This window comes from Aquila chrysaetos, chromosome 21 (assembly GCF_900496995.4).
Source record: "Aquila chrysaetos chrysaetos chromosome 21, bAquChr1.4, whole genome shotgun sequence".
NCBI lineage: Eukaryota > Metazoa > Chordata > Aves > Accipitriformes > Accipitridae > Aquila > Aquila chrysaetos.
The window spans coordinates 10,643,684-10,670,590 of record NC_044024.1 but is presented as its reverse complement, the minus strand read 5'-3'; the positions used below and the strand labels follow the sequence as shown (position 1 = coordinate 10,670,590).

At 40.4% G+C, this 26,907-nt stretch overlaps 1 protein-coding gene across 4 annotated transcripts in view; it reads right to left on the bottom strand.

Moving 5' to 3' along the window:
* LRCH2 (leucine rich repeats and calponin homology domain containing 2) overlaps positions 1 to 21,931 on the bottom strand; it is a 57,753-nt gene extending 35,822 nt beyond the window's left edge. For 3 of the 4 annotated variants that reach the window (XM_029996670.2, XM_029996672.2, XM_029996673.2), the window contains exons 1-2: positions 21,600 to 21,930; positions 3,012 to 3,156 (exon numbers count right to left, since the gene is read on the bottom strand). In XM_029996670.2, coding sequence (XP_029852530.1) covers positions 3,012 to 3,156; positions 21,600 to 21,867 — 413 coding nt within the window. In that variant the 5' untranslated portion in view covers positions 21,868 to 21,930. Of the gene's footprint in view, positions 1 to 3,011; positions 3,157 to 21,599 lie in introns of all 4 variants that reach the window. The other variant, XM_029996671.2, reaches the window with a different exon arrangement.
* Positions 21,932 to 26,907: the final 4,976 nt, after the last annotated feature.

Below are 26,907 nucleotides of genomic sequence, written 5' to 3'. Positions count from 1 at the left end.
GACAGGGAGTCTGAGATGCACATTGAACAACTTTTCTCCTATTCCAGAAGACATTTTCCACCTATTACAATTTCATCTAAATTTAAGCTACAATCTCCATCATTAATTCCCTACCAAGTAAAGCCCATCTCGCTTGATGAAATGAGTATGTACTATAACTGAATCTAACACTACAATGTACAGAGAAATCTGTTAAAAGAAACAGTTTGATGTTTGCTTTTATCCTACTTTCTAATACCTTCAGAAGGACCACCTGATGTGACAGCCTACCAATATAAAGTTCATATTCTTAGCAAACCAGAACTTTATACAAGGCCATTGCTTCTCACGTCATGTGGTTATGTCACTCCTGAGCCAGCACAAAAAGCCTTTAAAATCTATTTATTACTTTGCTGATCAACAGTCTGGAAGTTAAGTTTTAATTAAAATTTATTTCTTTTGTGTATATCATTTTCCAACTACATGCACGTATGTCTGCTTTGTACACAAGAAATATACTGTTACTAACATTTTGATTTAAATCCATATTGGAAAAACTACCAACTGCAGACTGCCACTGCCAGAAATACATTGACTTTTTCTAATACAGTACTTGTACATTTAAACAAGCCATTAGAAAACCAGCTTGTTCAGATGTCCGTTCACAGATAAAAGTAAAATTTCAGTAATTGCTGTTGCTTTAAGTAAAACTGTGCAGAGGTCAGTTCTATTTTGGAAAAAAAAAAAAAATCCTACCCAAAAAATCTTTTAAGTGTTGACATTTGTGTTCACACTATATTAAGAAAAACCCAGAAGTTTCACTGTTTAATTGATATGTACCAGAGCACTGTTTTCATATTTAAAAAAAACCAAATTTTTACATTATTTTTCTCCACGACTACAGTTTATAGGGCTGCAAAACCAATGTCATGGTTTAACCCCAGCCAGCAACTAAGCACCACACAGCTGCCCACTCACTTACCCCCCCTCCCCGCCAGTGGGATGGGGGAGAGAATCGGGGAAAAAAAAAGTAAAACTTGTGGGTTGAGATAAAGACAGTTTAATAGGACAGAAAGGAATTTTTAAAAAAAGGGGAATAATAAAAGAATTGGAATATACAAAACAAGTGACGCACAATGCAACTGCTCACCACTCGCTGACCAACGCCCAGTTAGTTCCTGAGCAGTGATCCCTCCCAGCCCCACTCCCCCCAGTTTATATACTGGGCATGATGTCACATGGTATGGAATACCCCTTTGGCCAGTTTGGGTCAGCTGTCCTGGCTGTGTCCCCTCCCAATTTCTTGTGCCGCTCCAGCCTTCTTGCTGGCTGGGCATGAAAAGCTGAAAAATCCTTGACTGAGTATAAACACTATTTAGCAACAACTGAAAACATCAGTGTGTTATCAACATTCTTCTCATACTAAATCCAAAATGTAACACTAAACTAGCTACTGGAAAGAAAATTAACTCTATCCCAGCTGAAACAAGGACAACCAACAAAAATTAATTTATGTCCTTGCAACATTTCAGCTTCAAAGAAGCAATTTTAACACCATAAAATGAAAGTAAACTTCTATTAGTATCTTTATAAAACTAATGTATTTATTCTGTTAATTCTAAGTGAACAATACAAGTTAAGTTCTGGATGTAGGTATGCAGTAAGTCTCTTTTTTTTATGTTGTATTTCAGGCAGAATGACGGGCTTTTTTGGTTGGAGAGCATGAGAAGCAAAAACATAACGTGCAAGCAAACCTTTTTAAATTTATAAAAAATGTAGCAATGAAACAGTCATTCTCTGCATCACAATTTCCTCCAGCTTTTTGTGGTTTTTTTTGCTTAAAGAAGAGCTGCCTACTTTACTATGAATTGCACGACACATTTCTTCAGTCGTCTGAATGCAAAATTAGACTTTGAGATCATGTGGTTTTCTTCTGTAACAAAATATTGAAACTAGTAAGCCAGGATTTTAGCCTGTTCAACTCCTACAGTCCACATGTTCATGCATTGTGATAACATCCTCAGGCATCAGCACAAAAATGAAGACAAAGCACAGTAAGGCAAATGATGATTAGAAGAGTCGACTCAAAATGACATGCAACGCCCAGTTAGAACTACACACTACTTTATTTCTGTGTAAAGAATTGTATTCAGCACCTCGACTACCATCAGAAAAGAAATGGGCTGTTGCTGCTCTGTGAAGAAAGTTAGGTCAAATTTTTCAGAAAACACTGCAGTTTTATCATATCATTAATGCTCTTTAGAATTGCCACAGAACAGACTACTGAAATTATCACTATAAGCACTGATATTTTCAGATTGAGACATAGGTTTTTGTTTGGGTTTTTTTGTTGTTTGTTTTTATTTCTTACTTTTTTCTTTCCCAAGGATCAATTCACAAAGTTTTTTCAAAATAAATTCTGGAACCAAATCTCACATGTTAAATAGCTCTTAGCTGAAAAGACTGTTTTGGACTTGATGTAGTCAATATAAGAAACAAGGAATACTGTGGAAAACAGGGTCCCAGCTCTTTTTGGGAGGGTTCTTCTAGATTCTCTCTCTTTCCAGACCTCATATTCATCTTCCGTTCTTCTGAGAAGATCCAACCACATGTTTTCCAAGTTTAAGAACATCAATACAGTAATGGATTTAAATAGTGGGCAAAATGAGTAGGGCCTTCTGGCCAGAGTAGTCTACCCTGTTGAGAGCAGCAAATTTTTACACACGTAGTTTCTAAACATTGTCTGTCTGCATAACATTAAAAACAAAGGAAACTTTGTAAACTCTCCTTATTCTCAGCTACCATAGTTTACTGACTGAAATTTCATAATGCAGTCAATTCCTTCCCACAAAGGAAGCAACAACTGCTGGCCCTAAAACACCAAGGATAAGAAAAACAAACAACAGAATAATTTTATCTATCTGGGCAAAAATGAGGGTACACAGGGGCACTTAATGACCTCATGAAGCAGAATGCCACCTCTTCAATGAGGTTAAGTTATATGAAGACCAAAAATAACACGCATTACTCACCTAATGTTAAGATAGGTAAGCATTTGCAGGTTTTTAATAGATTCTGGAATGGATTTGATGCAGTTGTGATACAAATTTAAAGTTTCCAGTGGTGCAAACAGCCAGATATCAGGAGGAATTTCAGTAAATCTGTTCTTTGAAAGATCTAGAAGCAAAAGAAAAAAAAAAAAAAAAAAAAAATCCTTTTTTAGTCAAAAATTTCCTTGCAGTAAGAGGAGATAAAAGTACCCACTGTTATTCTTGTCATGCTCCTAAAAATTAAGGTGTTGCAAGAAGTGTAAAATAATTCAGTTTTAACAGATGCTACTGCATATAATTAATACACAAAAAAGACTTAAAAAACTAGAAGATTGTTTGATATGCAATTATAACATAAAATAGAAAAATGACAGGAATTCAGAAGTATATTACCCACTACATAATTAAGAACATTTAAAATGCAACTGAATATCAATTATGATTGTCCCTCCTCTATCAGTCTTTGTTCTGTGCAGCTGTTCATTTATTTTCCTTCAATTCTAGGCACAACAGTAAGTCAAGGTACAAACCCAGTAAACATTACTTCTCCTGTTTGACAGCTACATTAGAATCTATTCTTATTGTACAAAGTATCTGCAATGCTAAGGCCAAGTTTGCAAAAAAAACCTTACATATTTATTTTGCTTAAGAACTACAATTCTCATCTAAAAAATATTCTTTATTGCAAGCACAGTAACTGAGACATTCTTCAGTAACACACTTATAACTTAGCTAAAAAGAGCACAAAAACCAATGCCAAATGCATTTAGCTATAAAAATAAGGATGCAATTTAGCCTAGCCTAAGAACAGAATGAGAAGATATATTTGACAATGGAAACATAATACTTGAACTAGAGTTATTTTGACAATGCATGACTGCATTATGCAAATCTGCATGCAGAAGATATGAAAAACCAGGGCACTACAAAAACACATACCATCTCTGACTATATTAAATCTTTAAAAAGACCAAGAAAATTCAGGTGGGATGTGACCCAAGAATCCTGGAAATTATCAGTTAACTACCAAAACCTGTGTCGTAAAGTCCATGAAACTATCTTGGAAGAAAGAGGTATTTACTTGAGAACAACTCTACTTTTATGAAAGTAACTCTGGTTCCCAACCCAAGATATTTCAAAAGGATGTGGTTTCTCAGAAACGCTGAACAAACTCTTTTAACAAAGCAGCAATACAGATCCCTTGCTATTTCAGGCTTTAGTTCTCAGTTTTTAACACTTGCATGAAGTAACTGTGTTTCTGCTTAGCTCCTATCACATTATCATTGGAACAAACATAGTTTGTTCTATGCTAGGCTGAAAAAACAGACTAGAAAGTGGCTGGAAAAGTAACTCAAAGTCACCTTCAGGCTCGAAGAAGAGAGCTTAACAGCTTGAAGTATAACTGGCAAGCCAGCTAGGAGTGGCATTTCTCAGGGCCAACACTGGAATCAATATTGTTTAGTATCTTCATCAACATCCTGGAAAACAGGATATAATCTGCCCTCAGGAAGTGCACAGACAACACCAAGTTGGAGGGAGTGAAGAGGCAACTCACATGCTGGAGAGACAGGATGCCAGCCAGAGTGACCTCGACTGGCAGACACCCCATCCATTTTAATGAAGACAAATGCAAAGACTTGCACCTGTGGCAGAATAATTCCTCACACTAGTGTGGGCTGGAGGATGAAAGGGTAGAAGATAGCTTTGCAGAGAAGAACACATGATGCTGGTACACAACAGGCTGAATGCAAGTCATCAGTGCGCCTAGTAGCAGGGAAGGCCATCAACACAGTGTGCTGCAGATGTCCATCAAATAAAATGGACTGGTACAATGAAACGTCACCTTCCAGTGGCATTATTTTTGGAAGTAGCCTCAACTTTGCTTTCTGAAGTCTAGAATATGTGAAACTTGTGAGCTAATGGGCTGTCACTCCATTGTTCCATCATTTCTAAGAAACATTGTCAAACTAAAGCATCACAAACCCTTCCTTTAGATCAGGGCATCCACTGCTGACAGCAAATTCTGCAAACTCTAGCTGCAAGAGGTAGAAAGAGAAAGATCTAGGTTGCAGAACTGGCATTCTTAATGAACTGAATGAAAAATGGATTAAAGTTAACTAAAACTAAACATTCCAACTAAAATTAAAAAGCTTATTAAAAAATTTAGCATAGCTTGAGAAAGTTTTCACAATAGGTGAGGTCTGCTTTCTGTTTTCCACCACATCAATTTTCAAAACATTATAGAAAAATGGCAGATTTCACATGAAAAAAATTTTCTGCAAACCCCTTTTTAGGTTAAACAAAGGCTCTCATTCTAATATTCAGCAGAGTGGGATAACTGTGTGCAGAAAAGATGCACGCAGATTTATTGCCCGCACAGTTCCACAACCTCCACCACATGATGAATAGACAGGTTTTGATACAATCCCATTCTGAAGAAGTCAGCTGTAAGGCTCCTCCCGACTTTGTTTTATCAGCAGCTGGAAAGATAACTGAAGGCTAGCACAAAGATCTACTCTACAAAATACAAACAACAGAATCCTACCCTACTGCCACTGATCCAAAGAGCAGTACTGTAGGTTCTACCTGAACTGGAAGATTCAAGAGCACCATGAAAATTATACCACTGTATGTGCATGCAGCCATACCCCAACCACACGTCTTGGAAAGACACAGGTTAAAAAACAGCTTTGCCATTTCTTCTGCAGAAATAAAACCCAGAGGCGGGCCAGACAACAACCATAGCATGCACCAACTCTCTGCTCTGGACAATGACTGGACCAGGACTGTAGTATTCAACAGGCAATATAAAACCAGCAGTGGTTTCTAGCCTGGCCTGACAAAAAAAATCACATCAGCACAGTGTGGTTGAAGTCCCTTAGTGTACCCTTGTACAAAACCCATGCAATTTCACACTACAAGAAAAAATATAAATATTGTGAAATTGGTATACAGTGCTGTTGAAAACTCTTCCCTGAAAACAATGCCTTAAGACAGTGTGGGGCAAGGACTCCACTTTTCCATTATGAAACCCAGAAGTCCTATTAGAATAGGAAATGATACCCATTATCTATCAATAATAAAATAAAAAAGGTAAATAAAGAGTTGGAAGATAGTATGGCTTCTCTTCCAAGCAATTTTTCATTCATTCATTGCAAAACAGTATTAGAATAGCCCCAGGGGTTCAGAGCTTGCTAAAGAAAAAGATTCAAGCTTATATAGTTTTCCACAATATTCAATATATGAAATGTACTTGTAGCTTTTTAAAAACAAGTAATCCTATTCTTTATCCAAATTGAAAAGTGATTTCTACTCCAGAAATGTTTTCACAATGAGCAAAAAAATTTATGAGTTCATCTATTATGCTAAATAAAATGTAGATGTGAAGCTTATGCAATTTAGGTACCTTTCGAAGACTAATAACCCAAGGTATGACTGACAAAATATTGTAAGAAAAAAGGAGGAAACTTCTGGAATAGAGCGTTCCTCTATAAACAAGACAGACTTCATCTTAATCAAAATGTAAGCACGTTGCTGGCACTTAAAATGAGAATGGTTTTGTAAGGGTTAATAAACTGAAGAAGCAAGGAAAGCTGCTAAATGCAGAACCACACATGATTTAAGATGACAACTCCTCTAGAAGTGACATTATAGGAATTCTTTGCTTAACCAGTTTAGACTGGAAAACTCTAAATTGGGGGTGTTATGTGAAGACTAAATAGAAGACAGTATCCATGACTGCTCATGAATCACAGGGTATTTCAATTCACTATCTGCAGAAACAATAAAAGTGAGAAGTACACCATTACTAAGAAATTTAAAAGGGGAACTACAAAAACATGAAGTTGGTTGCAGCTTAGTTTCTTTTTAACAGAAAAAGTCTTTACTGACTGTAAGACAATGATTAAAAGACAATATATTGAAAGTTCGAAAGGAAAGAATTTTAGGAAATCAGTCAGTTTGGAGGGGAAGCTATCAGAAGTAAGAAGGTGACTTGTATAAATTTACACTATGATCAAAAGGAAAAACAAAAAGCTCAAACTGTCAGGTTACAGCACTGTGCAGTAAGGTAGTCAAATAGTATTAACACCATGTTTGTCTTGTTTTTTGCACTTTTCCCTAAACATTCATTACTGCTTACTATCAGAGGCATGCTGCTAGAACAGACCGGCCTTTTATTTGATCCAGTACAATCATTTTTATATTCACACTGTGCATGCATTACATGTTGAATTTGAAATACAATGCTTAGTTGGGAAATTTACACTTGAACCTCATCTTGATGTTATAACATTTTTCATAAAAATATGCTGATCCATTATATTGGTGTTGGGTTTTTGTTTGCTCAGATTGTTCCAAAATTTTATTTAGAAACTAGATTGAAAAGAAAACCACCCGTCCCCCCCCAAAACCCAGATCTGCTCTCCTAACTCGTAATACGGATAGACCTTCCCAGCCAGTTTTTCTAGTAATGCTTTAGCAGAGTCTAAGCCAAAAAAATATCTAAGCACAACAGTAACTATATAATTAGTCCTACAGAAGTCAATGAATTTATAAAATTAAAAGTGTTCAGATCTGATCCTGAAGATACACTTTTAGCCAATCTAAACACAAATCTGAGATCAACACACAGAACATGGGTAAAATTTATTAGTCTGTCAGATGCAAGATGATTCCGGAGAGGAAAAAAAAAGTAGTCTCAAACACTGCAGAAACACCTGCATATGGTAATTCTAGGAGGCAGAAATTTTCCATGTCCACAAAACACTCAGTCACCTTATAATTCAAATCCTGTGATGGTTAAAATTCATATTGAACAGTAACAGAATTAAAAAAAACCCCTCTGTTATAATTATATTTCACACAGCAATTATTAATCACTTGACAGGCCAACGGTACTGAAGAAATACAGGCAGGCAAATGTTCTTTCTTAGCGTAAGGCTCCTTATGAGCCCATGCCCTACCAACTATTCTTCTGTTACACAAATATCCTTTTTCTCCAACTCAAACAGAAAGCCAATCTCCCTCCCTGAGGAGGGTCTTATAAAGAGAAAAAGATCAGATTTGTATCCTATCTGATGGAGTTCCAAGAGTGATATCAGCAACGCAGACAAGACTAAGGCTTTATTAATATGTCACCTTCAGCCACAAGTAAGGCCATTAGACTTCAAACACCTTTAACTTCACAATCAACCATGGTAAATGATGGGCATTATTTGTACCACAGCATTCAAGGAACAGGAGAGAGAACATAAAACTTAAGAAATTAAGTTCTGTTGCATGAAGACATTCCAGATGCTGAAATGTCAAAATTATTTAAAGGAATCAGCCAGTAAATGTATGCATTTCCCCATATCCCTAAGGAAGAGGAAGGAAAGTTAAGTCCAAGCTGCCAAGCATTTAAGATTAATCATAAAGCAAAGATATATGCATGAAATATAGTGAATTTTGTCTCAAAAAAAACCCACAAAAACAACCCCAACCCCTAAGTCAGACTATAAAAGTCTAATACCTTAAGCTCGTGTGTGTATGAGTTGCCCTCCTTCTACCAGGAATGGAGATTCCAGCATAGCTTAGAAAGAGAAATATGAATCCAAAGCTAAGAATAGGTCAGCTTGCCAAAGCAGTCCAACACTTCACCTACACTATGCCCACCATGGACTCCTAGCACGCTGGGGTCAACTTTCAGAGCCTTGCAATGTTATTAACACATGTAGTGGAGGGAATCTCTCACCTATTGCAGATGAACAACAACCAGGCTGCAGAATTAGTCACAGAAACTCAAAGCTAAGTAGAAAAAGACACTCCAAATCTCTCAGATGGAGTGTTATTGTTTGTGACAGTGGCTCAACAAGTAATTCCTCAGCAGCTGCATAAGTTCATTAGCTCCTATCCTATTTTATGTTATACTAGCACAGTTTGCATGACCATACCATGAATAAGTGCTGGTTTAGTCCTCAGGAGAATGTTCCAAGCCTGTACATCTCCCATTCAGGTATGTTTGTAATGCTACAAAAACTGTATTTTCACATTATCATTTAGTCTTGCCATCTTCTTTACTGGGAATAATTAAATGCAGCTGCTTAGGAATCTTGTTAAAAAGAAACATTGATGAGTTAACACTAAACTTGATTTATCCACATCTGAAAATGTCATCCTTCATTTTACTACTCTGTCCGTATCAAGCTTCCAAAGACCTTGAAGAGCTGCTAAGAACTTACAAGTGTTTGAACAAAACAGTTTAGAAAATAAATCAACTTGTATTACATTTTCCTCCTTCCTTGCTTTAGCAATCCTGCTTTGAGAAGTAAAAAGGTAACAAAAACCACGGAAATAGTATATAGTAATTGTTTATTAGCATATTGAAACTGCCAGTTTCTGTTGTGATATTTCAGTAGCAAGTATCTACATAATCTAAGAATGTGATTGGTCTTTAGTGTAATCACGAAGAATATCCTTGTTTCCTATCTTGTTTTAATCTTCAAGAGTCACATAAGTACTGTATAAATGACATGATCATTCTAAGATTGTAAGACTGGGGAAAATGGATTTATGAGTCAACAGGTATTCAAAGGTACTGTTGAATTTACTGATCTTAAGCTGAAGTCTATAAACCCAATATTAAAGTGACAAATTACGTACATAAAAAGAAAAATTAAGAAAACAGTATGTTTCAAAGTCTACTAAAGCTTGAGGCTTCTTCCCCAGTTTGTTGAGAAACTAGGAAAGGAAATAAGATATCTGGCTTTCATTACTAACCACAGAAATGGCACTTGGCAGGAACAAACCAATTTCATTGTTTTTGTAACAATGCTTTCTTCAGTCAAAAAAAATACAATTAACTGAAGCTTCTAGGAGAATCCAGAAAACAGATGAAAGATTGAAATATCACTGGAGATGCTCAAAACTCAACTGAACAAGGCCCTGAGCAACCTGCTCTAACTGGACCTGTTCTGAGCAGGAGACTGTCCTAGATGACCTATGAAGATCACTTTCAACCTATGTAATTACAGGATATAAAATTGTGGGGGTTTTGTGTTACAGGAGTATAATCATCTTAGCAGTTTGGATATTTCAAATATCAATTCCTTATGACGGTAAAGAGGAAAACTAACGATGCATCAAAAAATCCAAGTGTCCTAAACACGTATCTGCTCTTCCTATAAAGGGTCTTAATTCTGCCAGCCACGAATTTTGATAGCAGCATTAATGAAACACAGATCTTCATTTGGAGCTTTCAGAGTTATGGAAGGAAAAAAACCAACCAAACACTCACAAAAATCCTACAAAAACAAGAGTTACATTCACCTAAAAAAAGAAAACCACCAACGTGTATCCTGTGTCCAGTTTGCCAAAAAGAAAGTGAACACACTACAGTGTGTTTTAAGCACCTTGCTCCTATGCTGTTATCTGCTATAGGGAAAAAAAACCCACAAAACAAACCAAGACTAAGCCAGAAACTGTAAACTAGATTTGGTGGGAAGAAGTGAGACTATTCAAGAGGGTTTTTTCCTCATAGATTTTGATCACAAGTCCTCTGCATAAGCTACCTAGCACTTTCCATTACAATTGAAACAGAACCAGGTTTCTGAAACTACTGATTCATCCTGATTTTCAGGAACCTCAGGAGAAAGGAACTCTTAAGCTTGCCAAGCTTATGCCAAAAGGGACATCCTCTAGCATCTTAAGCCTTCCCCTCAAGCTTTACACATCCTACTTGCAGGTTCAGCATTCAAATCTTAATGTTAATGCATGACCAGTATTGTTAAACACAGATATTTTAAAATTTCCCTTTGAAAAAGGAAAAAGTGAAGCCTGGTTAAGTAAGTAACTAATATCAGAATTCTTAATATCCACTTAGGTTGCAAAATTAAGCACTGAACAATTAAAATATGTCCAAATGTAGAATGATTATATCAGTATGCACAAACAGCAACCACTTCAGCTGCAAAACAGACAAAAAAATTTAGAATTTACTGGCAAAGGATGTTCAAGAATTACAGCAAAATAATTTTTGCATGTAACTATGTACTTCACATACCAATATATGTTTGCTCTCCAACCTTAAGAGCTATGGTGAAGGACTACACAGAACAAACTGAACACCCATCAGCTCTTATGCACAAGAAGGAAACTGACACAACTGTCAGACACCTATAACTCTGAGGAAACTAAGTTGACCAATGTACTTTCCTCGAATACGTTTAAAGTCTACTGTTAAAAGTTTATGTAGTAATATTTAAACTGATTTTTATCTGTTGCGTATACTCTTAAGTAAATAATAGAAGCATAGTCTGTCTTCATCTAATCCTTGTGGTCACTATGTATTTTAATTGACATATCAAAATGACATAGAATAGACAAAAACTCTGAACTGGTTCATAGGCCCCATAAGCATTTATTATAGAATCACAAATAGCAGGATTCACACTCTGCAGCACAAATGGGAAGCAACTTTTTTTAACAGAAGACAGGCACAATTTGTTATGAAGTTACACCTGAGCATTTAATGCTGATGTTGTTTGACTTCCAAAAAAATTATGCACTTGTAGAAAATAAGATTTCATACATAAGTATTTAATGCCATCTAAAAGGTCATCCTCCAACTATTTTTTTTTTTAATATGACATTGTCATAGTTGAAATTTAATTCCCAATCACCTGGAATGTTAATTCTAAAACCTATATCTAGAAAAGCTCCCTCAAACTAATGAAACCTTTAGAAAAGTATAAGCCTTTTTAATGTGAGCATGGAGTCAATGTGCCAAAAGAGCAAATCACTTAAAAGTTTCTACAGAAGCAAAAGATCATTTTAAGAAATAAGCTTTTTGGTGTCCCTGCTCAGAAGGGCTTACTTTAGAAACTGTATGGTTAGAATTTTCACACTTAAATGATGTTACCAGAACCTCATCTTCATTTCACGATTAATATTGCAGTAGCTTATGATAAAAAAAATTGAAGGAAAAGTCTTACACACACTTTGCATTTTCAGCAATGTTACATGTGCAGCTAGTTCTACTTCTGTGTTTCCAGTGTTGCTTCCTTCCTTTTTATCTTGGGCACAATTTTGTGAGGATTTCACTTTCACATACTTCTCTAGCTTTAATGTATTATATTTCATTAGTAAATCACAAGTGAATATGCTAACATTTCAAAACTGAGATTCATCCAGCCATATTACTTAATTCTTGATTTTTTTGAAAATGGCAACTCAAGTCAAAGGCACAAAACAGTGCTAGGAACAGGGAATAGAAAGTTATTTCATTGCATACCCATATCTTGATACTGCATGCAGTTCCTGGCTTAACTCAAAAAAGATACAGTACAACATATACAAAGAGAATATGCACACGCATGAGAATTTTTCAGTATAAGAGATTATACGGAATTGGTTTCATCAGCCTGGAATAGACAACTGAGTACACAATCTATTTTCATTATTTTCAGTAAAAATATGGGGCTGCAAAGGAAGTTATCAAGTAATAGGTTAATAAGATTATTATTATTAGCTTTTAATAGAGAATCCTGGGCTAGATACACCTTTTGTATCCATACAGTTATGTCCAATTTATATATTAGAAAAACATTTTTCTACTATATAGTGTGCATATATATAATTTTCTATATTTTTTCTAATTATATAGTATATAATCCTACATATAACCATGATCATAAAGACTGCACATAAATAAGGACCAGTACCTCGTCCCAAGCGCCTACTACACCAGGCAATATAGTGGAAGACAGCAGCAAAGAGAAAAAGAACCCTTTGCAAGTGATGTGACAGTAATTTTGACAGTAAGGGAAATAACGGTGAGAAGTTTCTGAAACTGAAAGGAGAAAGAGCACTGATACAGAGTTGCAGCTTTTATGCAGTCACAAAATTGCAACATGCAGGGATGAGAAACTCAGGGCTTCTGATCAAGTTCAGAAAAGTATAAAGGAGGCATTCCCTTGCCACCAATGGTGACCGCTGTTTAATAGCTACAGAGAAATGAAAAAACCTTCCAGGAAAATTAATTACATTGGCCAGCTTAACAGCTTCCAGTGCATGTTCAATCATTTATTCAGTCTTCTAACACATGCAATGTCTCCTTATGAGCTACTAAAGTGAAACACAGGGTGCTGGACTGTGCTGATGTGATTGACCATGTTTCTCATAGCAATACACAGTCAAATATTTTAACACAGGGCTGTTCCATATTAGGAGAAGCTAACCATCTTTTCATGTTGCTTCTCAGTTTCATACTCCTCTGCTTGTGTTTCTTCTTTGAGATGTTTAAAAGAAATAAAAACACTCCCAAGACTATAGGTGGCTACAAGGAGTTTTTACTTTTTTAACTGGGTGTTTGACACAGCACAGAATAGCTTCTATTTTTGTGAAAGAGATATTAAAGTGGTGTTTGGGTTCTAATTCCAACAACTGAAAAGCTAGGAAATACCTGCTTTATGGTTATCCATGTCACCAATTTTAGTTATACACTCGGCCTGTGCTGTTGAAGTGACACATGAAGAAACTGTACACAACCACATAATTAAAGTTTCTCATCAAGCTTAGAGGGAAGGTTGTACAGGCAACTAGAAACTGTATTTTACAGATTTTGAGTTCTTGGCTTTTGAAGCTAAACAGCACTACTAAAGAAAAAATCCTTTTTAAAAAATCTACTCTTATTACTTTAGGGACTTAAAAAAAGCATCCCATCAGATCAAACCACAGTTCTTCCATGGGAAATACATGTTTTTATAACTGGAACAGACCAACAGTTGTCTCTCACAGACTTCTACTGCCAGGGAGGAAGGACTGAGATCCAGCACACTGGCTTTGAAATCAAGGTAGCCTTGAGGAACCCACTAGTCCAGCCCATCCTCATTGAATTTAGTCTCCTAGTCTACACTGCACATGTCTATGTTGAACATGTCTAAATTGGCAGTTCAGTTCAAGCTATTCTTGTTTTTCATGTAAGTCATCTCCACTTGCCACATGGCTCAGGTACATGAGGTTTTTCCTGAAATTTGCACTCATCAAAACCTAAAGGAGAAGCTCTGATGTAAAGGTTGGAAGCAGTGCTGACCTGCTACACACCAATGCAGGGATGAAACCAACAGATGAATTCAAGGAATTTCTCACCATGTTGCCACGAGAAGGATCCAGGCATTTCCAACACAAGACAGCACACTGCTCCAACTCTTGAGTATATGTGTTCAGTTATTTTAGCATAGCATGATTAAAATGAAAAATAAAGAACACATCACCAAGAGGAGGGAGTCCTCAAATTGACATATGAAGCAGTAAATTGGCACACCAATCGGCTATACAGTCAAAAGGACATTACCACATGTCAAGGATTATCTTCCTCTCTACTTCTGAAGGCATCTTGTCACCACAAATCTTTTGTAGTTTGAAATGGTAAGCAGCAAATCCCACAGGAAACTTATTTGTTTCCCTAACAACACAGCACTTTATTTAGTCTAGACTATAATTCTTGAAACAGCTTACTACCAGAATGAGTAAAATGCATTTTCCTGACAAGTCAGCAAGACTTACTAAGCTTGTGTATTATAGCACAGGGCATCTTCCTCCCACTTACATTGGCCATTATTTATTGGTTTGAGTAAATTTCTTTTTTGTTTTTGAAATTTTTAAATTCCAAGTTTCAGTTTCAAATTATTTTAACTCTTTCACAGAAAATATAAGGGAAAGTAATCATCACTCGTAAATGAAGCAAAATCTGGGTTTGTTAAGGATTACCTGAAATGCACACAAAACTCTAAAGTAAAGCTTCTTATGTTAGTCTCTGTATGCTCAGTTATATACATCCAAGGCCTTTGCCCTGAAGAGCTACAATCTAAATAGACAAGAGGCAGAGACAAATAGGCTACAACCAATCAACTGTAACCAGTGTTTACTACATGACTTATCTTTCATGTGGATAAAATTGCTTGACACTAGATAAACTAAGCAGAAACATTTTTAAAGTAAGCTAGACTGCTGGAAGTCAAAGAACACTGAAAAACAAGGCGAGTGAAGTTAAGACCGAAGCAGAAAAATACCCAAAGAAAATGGGTAAACTAACAGTCCACAAGCACAGAGTGAACAGGTTCTAGCTACAACTACAGCATGTTCTCTTGAGACACAAAGGCCACTGCTGTAGCAACTTCAGCATCTGTTCTTATTTGCTGGTGCCTCCTGCTGACTCTGCCCTACTCATGCCAGACCTCATGGCAGCTTTTAAGAATGGCTGTAGCCACTTCTATTAGCTTAAAAATAAGTATGTAATATCACTCATTACTGCATGAAATGATTTGAAGTGAACACTTTCATAAACCTTTTAGTTCTAGGTCAGTCTTTAATACATCAAGTTCTTGCCCACTACGTACTGGTTCCGCCTATTGAAATAGTGGTAAAGTGACAAATTGAAGTAGATGTTTGTTTTAATACACAGATGGTCAGGGATTTGCTCATTGTGCAGTTACATCTGCTGGTCAGCAGCCTATGAAAAGGCCTGAGATACAGGGTTCCTTCAAGCCTTGTAACTACAAAAACCTTTTTTTGAGAAGTAATACATTGACACTTGGGAACACATTAGTGATAATTATGTCTGCCAAGCAAAAAAGTATTTTAGTTCTGTAACAGAGAATAAGAATTTTTTTTTTCTTCCTTGCCTAAAGTGCTATACCTTCTCTAGATCTGTCAGACTTAAGAGCAGATTCTCCTAGCAAGCAGCAAATAATCCCAGGTTAGTTGGAAGAATGATGAAAATCAGATTGTTGGACAGCCACAGAAAAGCAGAGTATTCAGAGGTCTATCCACACTGTCATGCAGAACTTTTACCACAAAAAAGATCTAGTGAGTATCTTTGCATTTTCTGTGGAATTCTAGCCTTCAGTCGTGACTCAGTTACCTTTTGGCTAAGGACACATTTCAGCATTAAATGCCAGCTTTGCCAGTAAAATGAATATATACTTTTGAACCAGCTCCAATAAAGCTTCACAAGTCAAATGAGAAGATGCTTTTCACCAAAAAAAAAAGTGAAAAAGCAAAGGCTAGTCCATTTTTCTTATTGCACAATGTTTTGCAATACAATTTGTGATCTAAATACATTTGCCTCCTGCTGAGATAATAGGTAACAAAGCAGAAGTATGTATCACAAAGTTCTTTAGATCGATCAAAAGCAGAAATGTTTCAGAGGTTAAATTTTTTATATTTCAAGGCACAAAAATAGTCAACATGATGGCAAATAGAGTTTTGATGGATGGAGAATACAAAAAGTCAAAAAATTACACATTGCACGTTTCTTGTAGGTCAGTATTTCAGACAAGGCTATAACGTGGAATTTTTTTTTTTTAAGATTAGATTAAGATATTAGTGGTATTCTTCATAACGCAATCCTTTTATGCAGGCCAACTAACAATCAGTTGTTTTAACTTCAACTCACTGAACAGAGTTTTCCTAACTTGCCTGTAATACCAAGTACACATATCCTTATTACTGGCCCTCAGCAAAAAAGCCTCAGACAACATATACAAGTCACGTTCCATTAGCCCAAACACTGGATAGGCTAAGAAACCACTGTGGGGAATTTCTACAATTACTTGCTTATAAACTGTGTCACTTCCAAATTTTGCATCTGATGCATTTCTGACCATAAACACTATCCCCTCCCCCACTCCCAACATATAATCTGAGTTTCTCTTCTCATTCAAATCTGAAGAAGTCATTACTGAAGAACCACATGTTTTTCAACATGGCTGATTTCTAGAATGTAATCTAGATTTAGGATACACTTCATATATGAATGTTATTTTCTTAAGGTAAAAATTGGATTTGATGTTGCTATTCAGCTACCTGCCATCACTTTAATCAACATTTGTATCACCAACAAAAATAACTTTATTCAGACAGGAAAATATAATTGGTTTAGAAGTATATATTGTAAAGGCAGAAGAATAGTATTGTGAATTAACATTCTTATGCAATTCACACTCAATATTAAGCTGTAGGTTTTGTCGGTTTTAATCCATAATCACATGCATGACTATGTACCTTAGAAGGGCCAGAAATATGATGTAAAAAAAAAAAAATCAACAAAGTCATGCAAGTAATGCTAGGCACTGGTATCTTAAACAATAAGTGTGTCTCCTCCCATCCCACCCCCTCAGCAGACACATGCAGGAATCACAATGTGGGAACTCTGCCTGTCATGCAGAGATTGTTATTGGCCATGACAGGAAGGCTTATTCTGAAGTCATATTGGGAATACACTGGTGTTACTTCTCAGCTGTATAAGAAGGTAGCAGGTGGTGAGAAAGGAGAAATTTCAAAGTTAATATATTTACAGGCAATCATTCACCTACTTAGAATTGCTTGGAGGTTCCCTCAGAATTAAAAATTGGGAATCAAGTTTGTTATGACGAAGTCATGAACAAGTAAGCCTGATGGCACCACTATATTTATCCAGAGCAAATAAACTGTTCCTTGAGCTGTCAGTCTAGTACCTTTCACATTTACTAAACTCATGTTTTAAGAAGTGCTCACAAAAAAGGGAGGAAATTGCTAAAGGCATAGGATGACTTAGTTCAGCATGGCAATATAGCACAGGAACCTATCTTTAATAAAGGAAAACAGAAAACACACAACTCTTCAGCTAAGCAGACAGTGATTACATTGATGTGATATACTCAATTACTTAACTGCCAGGGGGCCTAATGTTGCTCACACAGCAAGAAGCAGAATTACACACATCAATAAAATGATTGGAATATTCAATACACCTCTTGATACACCTCTTGATATCTCATGACCTACGATTTTTCTTTTTTTTCAGAAGTTCATTTAACAGCAGCACAAGATCTGTTTGAACAGCCAGAAGACAAATTCAGGGAAATAATAAAATAACGGGGGTTTTTGGCCAAATAGCTGCAATGACAATTCAAGGTTAAAAAAAATATACCACAAACATAAGGTCAGAGCTAAACAGCTAGATATCGTCATTATGCTTTTAACTCAGCAATAATTTTTGTTGCATAATTCAAGATGTCAAAAACGTGCTACACTATTTGCAAATGATGTACTGGCAAGCCATTACACAAGTTAGATGTAAAATATGGCCAGACCTTAAAAAAAAAAATCCCAGAGTATTTTTGATAAATCAACAGCAGTTGTGCTTTAACACACACACACATATATATACACACATGAACCTTACTGAGAACTGGTTTTCTTTGTTGCTGATTTTATTGATGTTAAGGCAAAATATTCTGGATTTACACAATGACACTGTAGATCCTACTGCACAAGGATTTGTGATGTGGAAAAGAAATCATTTACATCCAGATTTGTTAGAGGTTGGTTTTTTAAACGTTTGTTTCAAGTACCACAGAACCAAATTTCAGAGAGTCACTGACTTAGAACAGAAAGTGAAACACAGCAAAGGTTTTTGACCCAACCCCCCGTCTCGCATGCCTCAACCTAAATCTATAACCTTATTCATGGGTATATTTTAATGTGAAACAGTGATAACTGCTACAAAAATGCCAGTAAGTAAATGACAATTGCCTGTGAGGCAGTTGCTGATCCTCCATCAAGCTCTGTGCCATACTGATACTCTGTAAAGGATGTCCATGATTCACCAGCAGAATACTATTTACCCACTTACCAAAAAATTCTACAAATTAAATCAAAATAAAGACTACAAATCTTTTGTTTACAAACATATTTTGAAAGACATCTAAAATTTGTATTTCACAGGATTAATTCATAAATCAGTTCTACATAAAATCAAATTGTTATGAGATGGTATTTGCATAGACCTACATCAACTATTTAAGTAATTCTTTTTAGAGCAGCAAGCAATATGGCTATTTTTCTCAGAGACTGCCCTTAAACATTTTCACACAATCTTTCATGATGAAAATTCAATCCTGATGGTAGTGACTGGGCTCTACTACATCCTAAAAGATAGACAAGATCACTGCAGACAGCTTTTACTCAAATATGCTGAGATTCAAAATAAAACAACAACAAAAAAACCAAAATGCCATTAGTAATAATTAGAACCAAACACAAAATATGGATCCTTGCTGCACCTGCTTCAGGATACAGAAAAAGTCTTCTTAATAACAGATTGCCTATATACAATGCTTCTTTTTTAATGCTGTAGTTATTGAATATTTATACACAGAAGTGACCTACTATGTTGCTGAATACATTTTTATGCTACTACAAGGAAAACAAGCTATTATTTCACAGAACCTGTTTTTATTTTAATCTTATGCTTCCATTATGAAATAACTAACACTTTTACCTATCCCTATTCTGCATTGCACATAGGGATGCATCACACGTGTCAGGAAAAAAGCTAATAAATCATTAGCACAAAAAAGCATGAATCATTAGCAGGCTTGGTACTGGATACAGAAATTGGATTTTAAAATCAGTCCTTCACAAATTCTACACCCTACACAACCTAATATATCGCAGAAGAATGAGTACATCGTTATTTAACCCTCTGCACAAATGCAGCCCACAACAAAGAGCAACAGAATGAGTATTTGATAGACCAGGAGTACAGGATTGTCAGAGATGGATAAGATACCACAATGTGCAGTCTCATATTCAAAACAATAAGCCAGCTATTCATAACCCATGGGGAAAGAAAAGCCCCAAAACAAAACAAAAAAACCCCCATGGAATTAATTCACCCAAACAACATTTTGGAAAGCCACTACCACTTGTGAACAAAAGATGCTAGACCTCTCATTAATATTCTGTTCTAGCACGTTACTCAAAATGATCCATTTTCAGCAACTACTCCAGCAGCAAATAAATCCCTAAGCACATCAGGGATGAACCAAAACATAACAGAAACCCCATGGAAAATGCAGTGCTGTTTCCTAGGAACTGTATAGAAAAATACTTCCAAGTTTACTTCACCTAAAAGCCTGGGTAAATCCAGGCTCACACTGATGATACCTAAGCATTTACCAACACGGTGAATACATTAAGCTCTGACACGCACACTGCACATACACACACACACATCGCTCACACCCGCACTTGTAACCATCTTCCCGCTGAGCTTGGAAGAAGGACCGACCGGAATACCCCAGGTAATAAAGCATCACTGCAAGGGATCTGACACCCTTGAAGGTACAAACCAACCACAGCATGGAGCTCTTATTCCCCAGAGCGTGAACTAAATAGCTTCCCTCATCTTGCACACCGTCTTCCACGCACCGTGTGCATGCACACGAATTTCAAGTCCTCATCCTTATGACACGTATAGACAGACACACAGAACACAACGCCTAATTCCCTGTGAATGCCCCCTCCCCGCCCCCCTCGCACGCACAAGCAAAGCACCACCTTTCCCTCGCTGCACAAGCACGCACAGAGGGGAACCTCTCTCCTCACCGCACGCAGGCAGCCCCGCTCCCCCGGCAGCACAGGCGCAGGCACCGAGCGCGCCGGCGCCCCTGCCCACGGCAGACACACACACACACACAGCGCACAATAACCCTCCCACTGCACGCACACACACACGCTGAGCACAGCACCCCGCTGCGTGCACGCACATGCACACGCGGACGGGGTTTAGCGGGAGCCCCTCTCCCCGCAGAGCCCTGCCTTTGCGCGCACACACACACAGCGGCAGCACTCCGCGCAGGCGCGCGCTGCTGGGGTACCCTCGCCCCTTGCACCCCACCTCCTCGGGCACACCGCATGAGCACCCCTGCCTTTGCACGCACAGAGTGGAAACAAGGTCTCCCCCCCCCCCCGGTGCACAGCCCGCCACCACACACCCACAGAGCAGGAACGCTCCCCCCGTAAGCACGCACAGCAGAAGCAACCCCCCAATGCACGCAGAGCGGGAGCACCCCACCACTGCACACCCCAGGCCCCCCAACCCCCCCCCCCCCACTGCATGCAGAGGGAGCTCCAGCATTGTCCTGCCTCCCCGCCACCGCAAACGTGGAGCTTCCCCGCTGTCCCCCATTGCCCTCGCACAGGGAAGGCTCCTACTCCTCCCCACTGCCACTACAGCAGCCCACGAACGCTCCAAGCCCCCCAGTGCCACCACAGCGGGGGCTCCTTAGTGCTTCTCCCCATTGCCACCAGAGCAGCCCTCCCGCTACATCTTCCCCACTGCCACCACTGCGTGTGCCCTCCACTGCTCCCCCCAACTGCCATCACAGCGGATCCTCCCGCTGCATCCTCCTCATTGCCCCCACTGGGCACCCCCAGGCCCCCCAATGCCACCACAGCACGCCGCTCCCACGCCATCCCCCAAGCTGCCACCACAGCCACCACCACCCGCAGCCCTCCTCTGCCACCACAGAACCCTCCGCTGCATCCCCCTCGCCGCTGCCACCGCAGCGGGGCCCCCGCGCCCCCCCATTGCCACCACAGGGCCCCCCCTCCCGCTGCTCGCCCCCAACCGCGACCACAGCGGGGACGCCCACCCCCCCCCTCCGCCCTCACAGCCAGGCCCCCATCCGCCCCGCACTACCCCCGCAGCCGGGCCCCCTCGGCAGGAGGCCCCGTCCCCCCTCACAGCCGGAGCCTCCCCACCTGCTTGCGTGGTGTCGCTGAGGTCGTAGCCGCTGCCGGGGAAGTCGCGCAGCTTCCTCCCGCTGAGGCAGAGGATGCCCGAGCTGCCCGCCTCCTCCAGGGCCCGGTCCAGGCTGCGCACCGTGTGCGGCTGCGGCAGAGTCGCCGCGCCCCAGTGCGGCCCGGCCGAGAAGGAGAGAGTGAGATGAGCGGGGATCCCCAGCCCCCCCGCTCCGTTGCCGTTGTTGCCGCCGCCGTTGCCGCTGCCACCCCCCTGCCCAGCCGCCATCTTCGCGCGGCGCAGACCAACCCCACAATAACAACAGCCGGGGCCGCCCCGCCACCACGCCGCCACTGCGCAGGCGCCGCCGAGCCCGCAGGGGGCGGGAGGGGGCCGCGGGAGTGAGACGGCGGGGCCGCTGGTGGAGGGGGCGTGGCTGCTGTGCGCCCCTCGGCCGCTCTCCCCAATCCGCGGCGGCGTGGAGTGAGGGGGCGTGGCTCCGTTACTCCCTTGCCGCCTCCCTCACCAATCCGCGGCGGCGGGGGGCAACGGGGTGTGGTTCCTCGAGGCGGTGCTCGCCAATGAGGGGCCGCGCGCGCGCGCGCGCCGGGGGGCGGGGCAGTTTGTGGCACGCGGAGGCCGCGCGCGGGCGCGGCGGGGAGCCGCCCGCCGCCGCCCGCGGGGCTGCAGCGGGAGCGGAGCGGGGCGGGAGCAGTCCCGGGGCGTCCCGGCGGCATGGCGGGCAGGGCCTGGGGGGGAGCCGGGGAGCGGGGTGCCTTTCGCAGCCGGGCCGGGAGCAGGCGCCGGTCGGTATGTTTCGGGAGAACGCAGCTGCGGGGAGGGTTCAGGGCGGGGGCCGCCCCGCAAAACAGAGGCGACGCTCTATGTGATACGGGAAACAACTGCTCGGCAGCCACGGCGCCGGTGAAACGGCATCCCTTCCCGGTCGTGGAGCGGCCTCGCCTCTCGGCGGCATGGCAAATGGGCTATTTTCACTCCAGTGAGCCCTTTGGCACCGTTCGGGCTTACTGTCGTATCTATGGCAACACAGATTATCGATTGCTCCTCAGGTTAAAAAGTCACCTACGCCAGATGCATCGGAGCATCACCTCTGTGTTGAAAGCTAATAACGAGCAGTACCTGTCAATAACTGCAGTTCCTCGTTAGTGGCATGAAAAAAAAAAAAAATCGGTGAGGAATCTCCCATAGCAGAACAAAGGGGAATAGGAGAAAGGTTGTCACCCTAAAATGGGTTAGCAAACATTCACAAAAGCCTCAAAGACAGTAATGCTCTTGACTCAGAATATGAAAGGGGAGTGGTGAAACATAAATCAGAAGCTGGTTGCAATGTCCGAGGCCCCATTATATTAATAAAATGCTACACAAATGCTGGAATACTGTATGGATGAATAATTACCTCTATTACCATGTAATCTGTACCTCTTAGGTGCTGCATATTTATCTGTCAAAAATTACTCTGGAGCCATAATTAAGAAATGCTAAAGAAAGGCTCACAGACCCACATTTTAATGAAATTGCTGTGTGTTTGATAAGCAGAATCTGCTTTTATGCTTTGATCCTCCTGAAGGTCCTTAAATGGATAATTTTTTTGCATGCATGCATCATGACTAATTGGGGGATCTAAGGGAAATTCCTTCTATAAGCAGTATGGAAGAGACTAGCCTTCAGTCAGCAATATGTCAGTGAGAGACAGCTGAGCCATTATTAGTCAAAAGAGGAACAGCCCTGTAATATTCTGTGGGTGATATCTGGCTGAAATTCAATAGAACCAAATTAGCCAGGATCAGTAAGAAGGCACTGAAGAGTGAAGGGTTTAATCCTTTGGTGCAGTATTGTATGGACTTTGGGATCACTGTGTCATTGCAAATAGATTGGCTTTCCAGCAAAAGAGGCCTATGTGCAAAATGCATGCATGGTGGGGGAAGGGCTCCCATTGTCCACCTGCAAATATTGTGGCTCCCTGCTTCATTTAACCTTAGCTGTGGATACTTTTGTGGGCTGCGGGATTAAAGCTTACAGATTAATATCTACCGATCAGTCTGCCTGGGCCAGAGCCTCTGCTCTTGCCCTGAAAAAGCTAATTGTTCCCTGGATTCACAGCAGGAAAATCAGACAAACCTGCATAAACACTGGTGACTGCTGCCCTCGGTCGAGTTTCCAGCCAGGGAGGGTGGAGGTTGAATAAACTCACAGATTGATGTTGGGCCAAGTGTGTATGATGATTTTGCCTGCAGACGTGGAGCAGGAGGTACAGTGGCTCTGCAGCTGGCAGGAGCGAAGCAGAGCAGCAGCCAGGCTCTGGTAACTAAATGTTGCTAAATGTTAGAAAGAGTTGCTCTGAGTTTCAAAGCGGGTGGCTTGGCACAGGGCCAGCTCAGAGATGCAGTTTTGCTATCCTCCCTCTAAGCCACATCACACAGCCGCTTGCTATTTAGAGCCTAGCTGATCTCTGCGATGTTAGACAGAAAGGGGTTCAGCTCGCTTTGTAAGAAATAGGTCTGACATTGTCAGAGGGCTCAAAACACCATTTAGTCATGCTGGAGTTCCTACGTATGAGGGGCCTTTTTATCTTTAACAAAACACTCACTGTGTTTGCAGGTGTTCCTACTTAGAAGCAAACCAAGCACGCTCAGTCTGCTCAGGCACATGCATCTTCAAATGCATTAAAGTGTCCAATACAATAAGCTAGAAGCAATGTTTGAGACTTTTTCTAACAGCTAACCAAAAATCCCTGATTTGCAAACTGTCTTGAGCAAATTGCTGCTTACTCAGGCAAAAGCTTAGGAATTGATTACACGTTCCTATGGTACAGCTACATGCAGATTTACCTGTGGGGGTCGTTTTTCACCTCAAATAGCTGCACAATCGGAACAGTTGTCTGGAATGCTAAAGTCTAACTCATTTTGTTTATACTGTATTTCACAGCCTTTCAGGAGTTCTTTCTCCCCACGCCCTCCGCTGCCCTTTCTTCTTCAGTTCACAAGCAAAACCAGAGTCACTAGTCTAGTGGCAGAAGGCTCGCAAAACCAACCCTCTCGTCATGCTGAATAGTAAGTCATAGATGTGCCATCTCTCAGTTTCTTCTATAAAACAGAGATGATAGCATTTTCTTATTTATTAAGGCAGTTAAGATGAGTACAGGAAGAGGCGGAAACACTCAGATGTTGTAATGAGACGGCACAAGACAAACATATTTTCTTGGTGCCACACCACAGAGTCTGTTTCAGGAGTCTGAAAACCACTGAAAATCCCCCACTTCCATGAAGAGCTTCCACTTTGAAAGTCTTTGTGGTTACCCACATCCGTTCTAGATGAGATAAAAACTCATAAAGATATGACATCAACAAACTTTAAGAGGTAGTGTTAATGCCTAGAGGAATGAGATCTAGATAAAGCTTTGATCTATCTAACTTTCAACATGGATTGCAAGATGTGGTTACTCACAAGTCTTGCAATGACGTAGTCCTTGGCACAGCTCAAGCCATGCTCAGAGCAAGTGAGCGTGCCATCCTGCTGCTCTGCGTGTGCTGCTCCCACACCTCTTCTAACCCCTGCTCAGCATCATCACTCACAGCTCCAAATTTCCCCAGAGCACTGCCTTCTGGGGAGAGCCAGACAGGTTCATCTGTACTGGAAATGTCAGTATAAAATTGATTACAAGAGTAGGGAAAGAGTGGAGTCCCTTATCTCTCCTGTACCTTCGTAATTCTCAAGAGTATACTGCAGGCTGCGTCCCAGGTCAGGTCAGTGCACACGATAAGAACATCAAAGCACAGTACCAAAGCCGAGATGCCGCCCGGGGTGTCATGCGGTGCACTGCTCCCTCGACACCTCCACTGGACTTGCAGGCCTCTGCCAGGCAACGCAAGCTCTGGGCACCTAAGGCCAAGTAACAGGGGTTGCTGAAAGCAGGGACACCCCTGAAGCTTTCCGTGTTCCTGAATTAAATACTTGAGCTGAATACAAAGCAGATCTTTGTCAGTCTAGATTGCCGTTTGCTGTGAGAAACGAAATCCTCCTGAGATGTCAGCACTGACCTTTTTTTGCATCCTTTAGAGCCTTTCTGGCTTTAAGCAATTAAACACCCGAGCTTTCATAATGTTCTTACTATGCTTCTTTATGAGTAGCCTCAGTCCTCCTACACGTGTGAGTTACTGAGATAACACATTCACTGTTATTTCAGTACCCATATGATCCTTGTGCCATCTCCTTGATTACTCTTCAATTCCTTCTGACTTACTTTGCATATCATTGATACTGCTTTTCTTCTTCAAGACCTGCAAGTGTCCACAGCTTCCCACAGCGAGTTAAAATAATCTCCAAATGACCAGATTCAAGATTCATACTAAAATGGCATCATCTGTCCACTTTGAAAGCAAAGCAAGCAAACCATATATTTCTAGTTAGGTCGAAAGGCAAATGCCATACTGTCTGTGTTAAAGGGTAGTGATTTATCTGAAACACCATTTTGAAAGAGCTAGAAATAGCTCAAAATACTCCAGGATCTGATGCTTCAATAGAAAAGAAGCAAGCAGGATTCTGTCTAGCTGCTTTGGTGAGCAATACATGTTCTTAAAAGTCTTTTTCTACAGACCACAATAAGACAGCAGATCCATTAGTGAGAAGGTTCCTGGTACCTTTTCCATTGCTAGCATCTGATTAGTTGTACAGCTAGCAATGCTTCATCAAGCACCAGAAAATACATTTCTGAAGGCAGGGGGGAGGGTGGCCTCTACCCTCAAAGATGTAATTTCAAGTACTACTTATTCCAACTACATGCACTGGAAATACCTCCTCGTGGTGCTGCAGAGGCCTTTATCCTTAATGGATCATTCTAGTGTGATTTCTAAGAGGATTTTTCCTTTCATTCCATTTTGAATAACTTGTTTGCCACGCAGTAGCATACTTGCCTTGCTTGTTTCTTGGTAAAATTAGGAATGTAGCCCTTTCAGTGAAGGCTTACTTTGAGAGACCCCCGAGAAGCAACATGAACTAAAACTACTCCTACACTGCAATCAGAAGCACAGCGACGTGGTGTATCTGTGTATCTCAGTTTACTGGGATGTAGCTAGGCTGGTTACAGATTGCACCGAAGCCACCAACTGCCCTGTCATCCTGCACACGTGTGTGTTGAGTCCAAGACCGTGCCATTGCAATTATCTTTTATCAAGTATGCCATGCATTTCACAAGCCACATCTCTCATACACAAAAGACAGTCTAAGATAAGAAGTAACTGTTGTCACCTTCTTGTCCTAGATAACAGCACACAGGATGATCAATTGTGTTGTGCTTTAATACAAATGTTA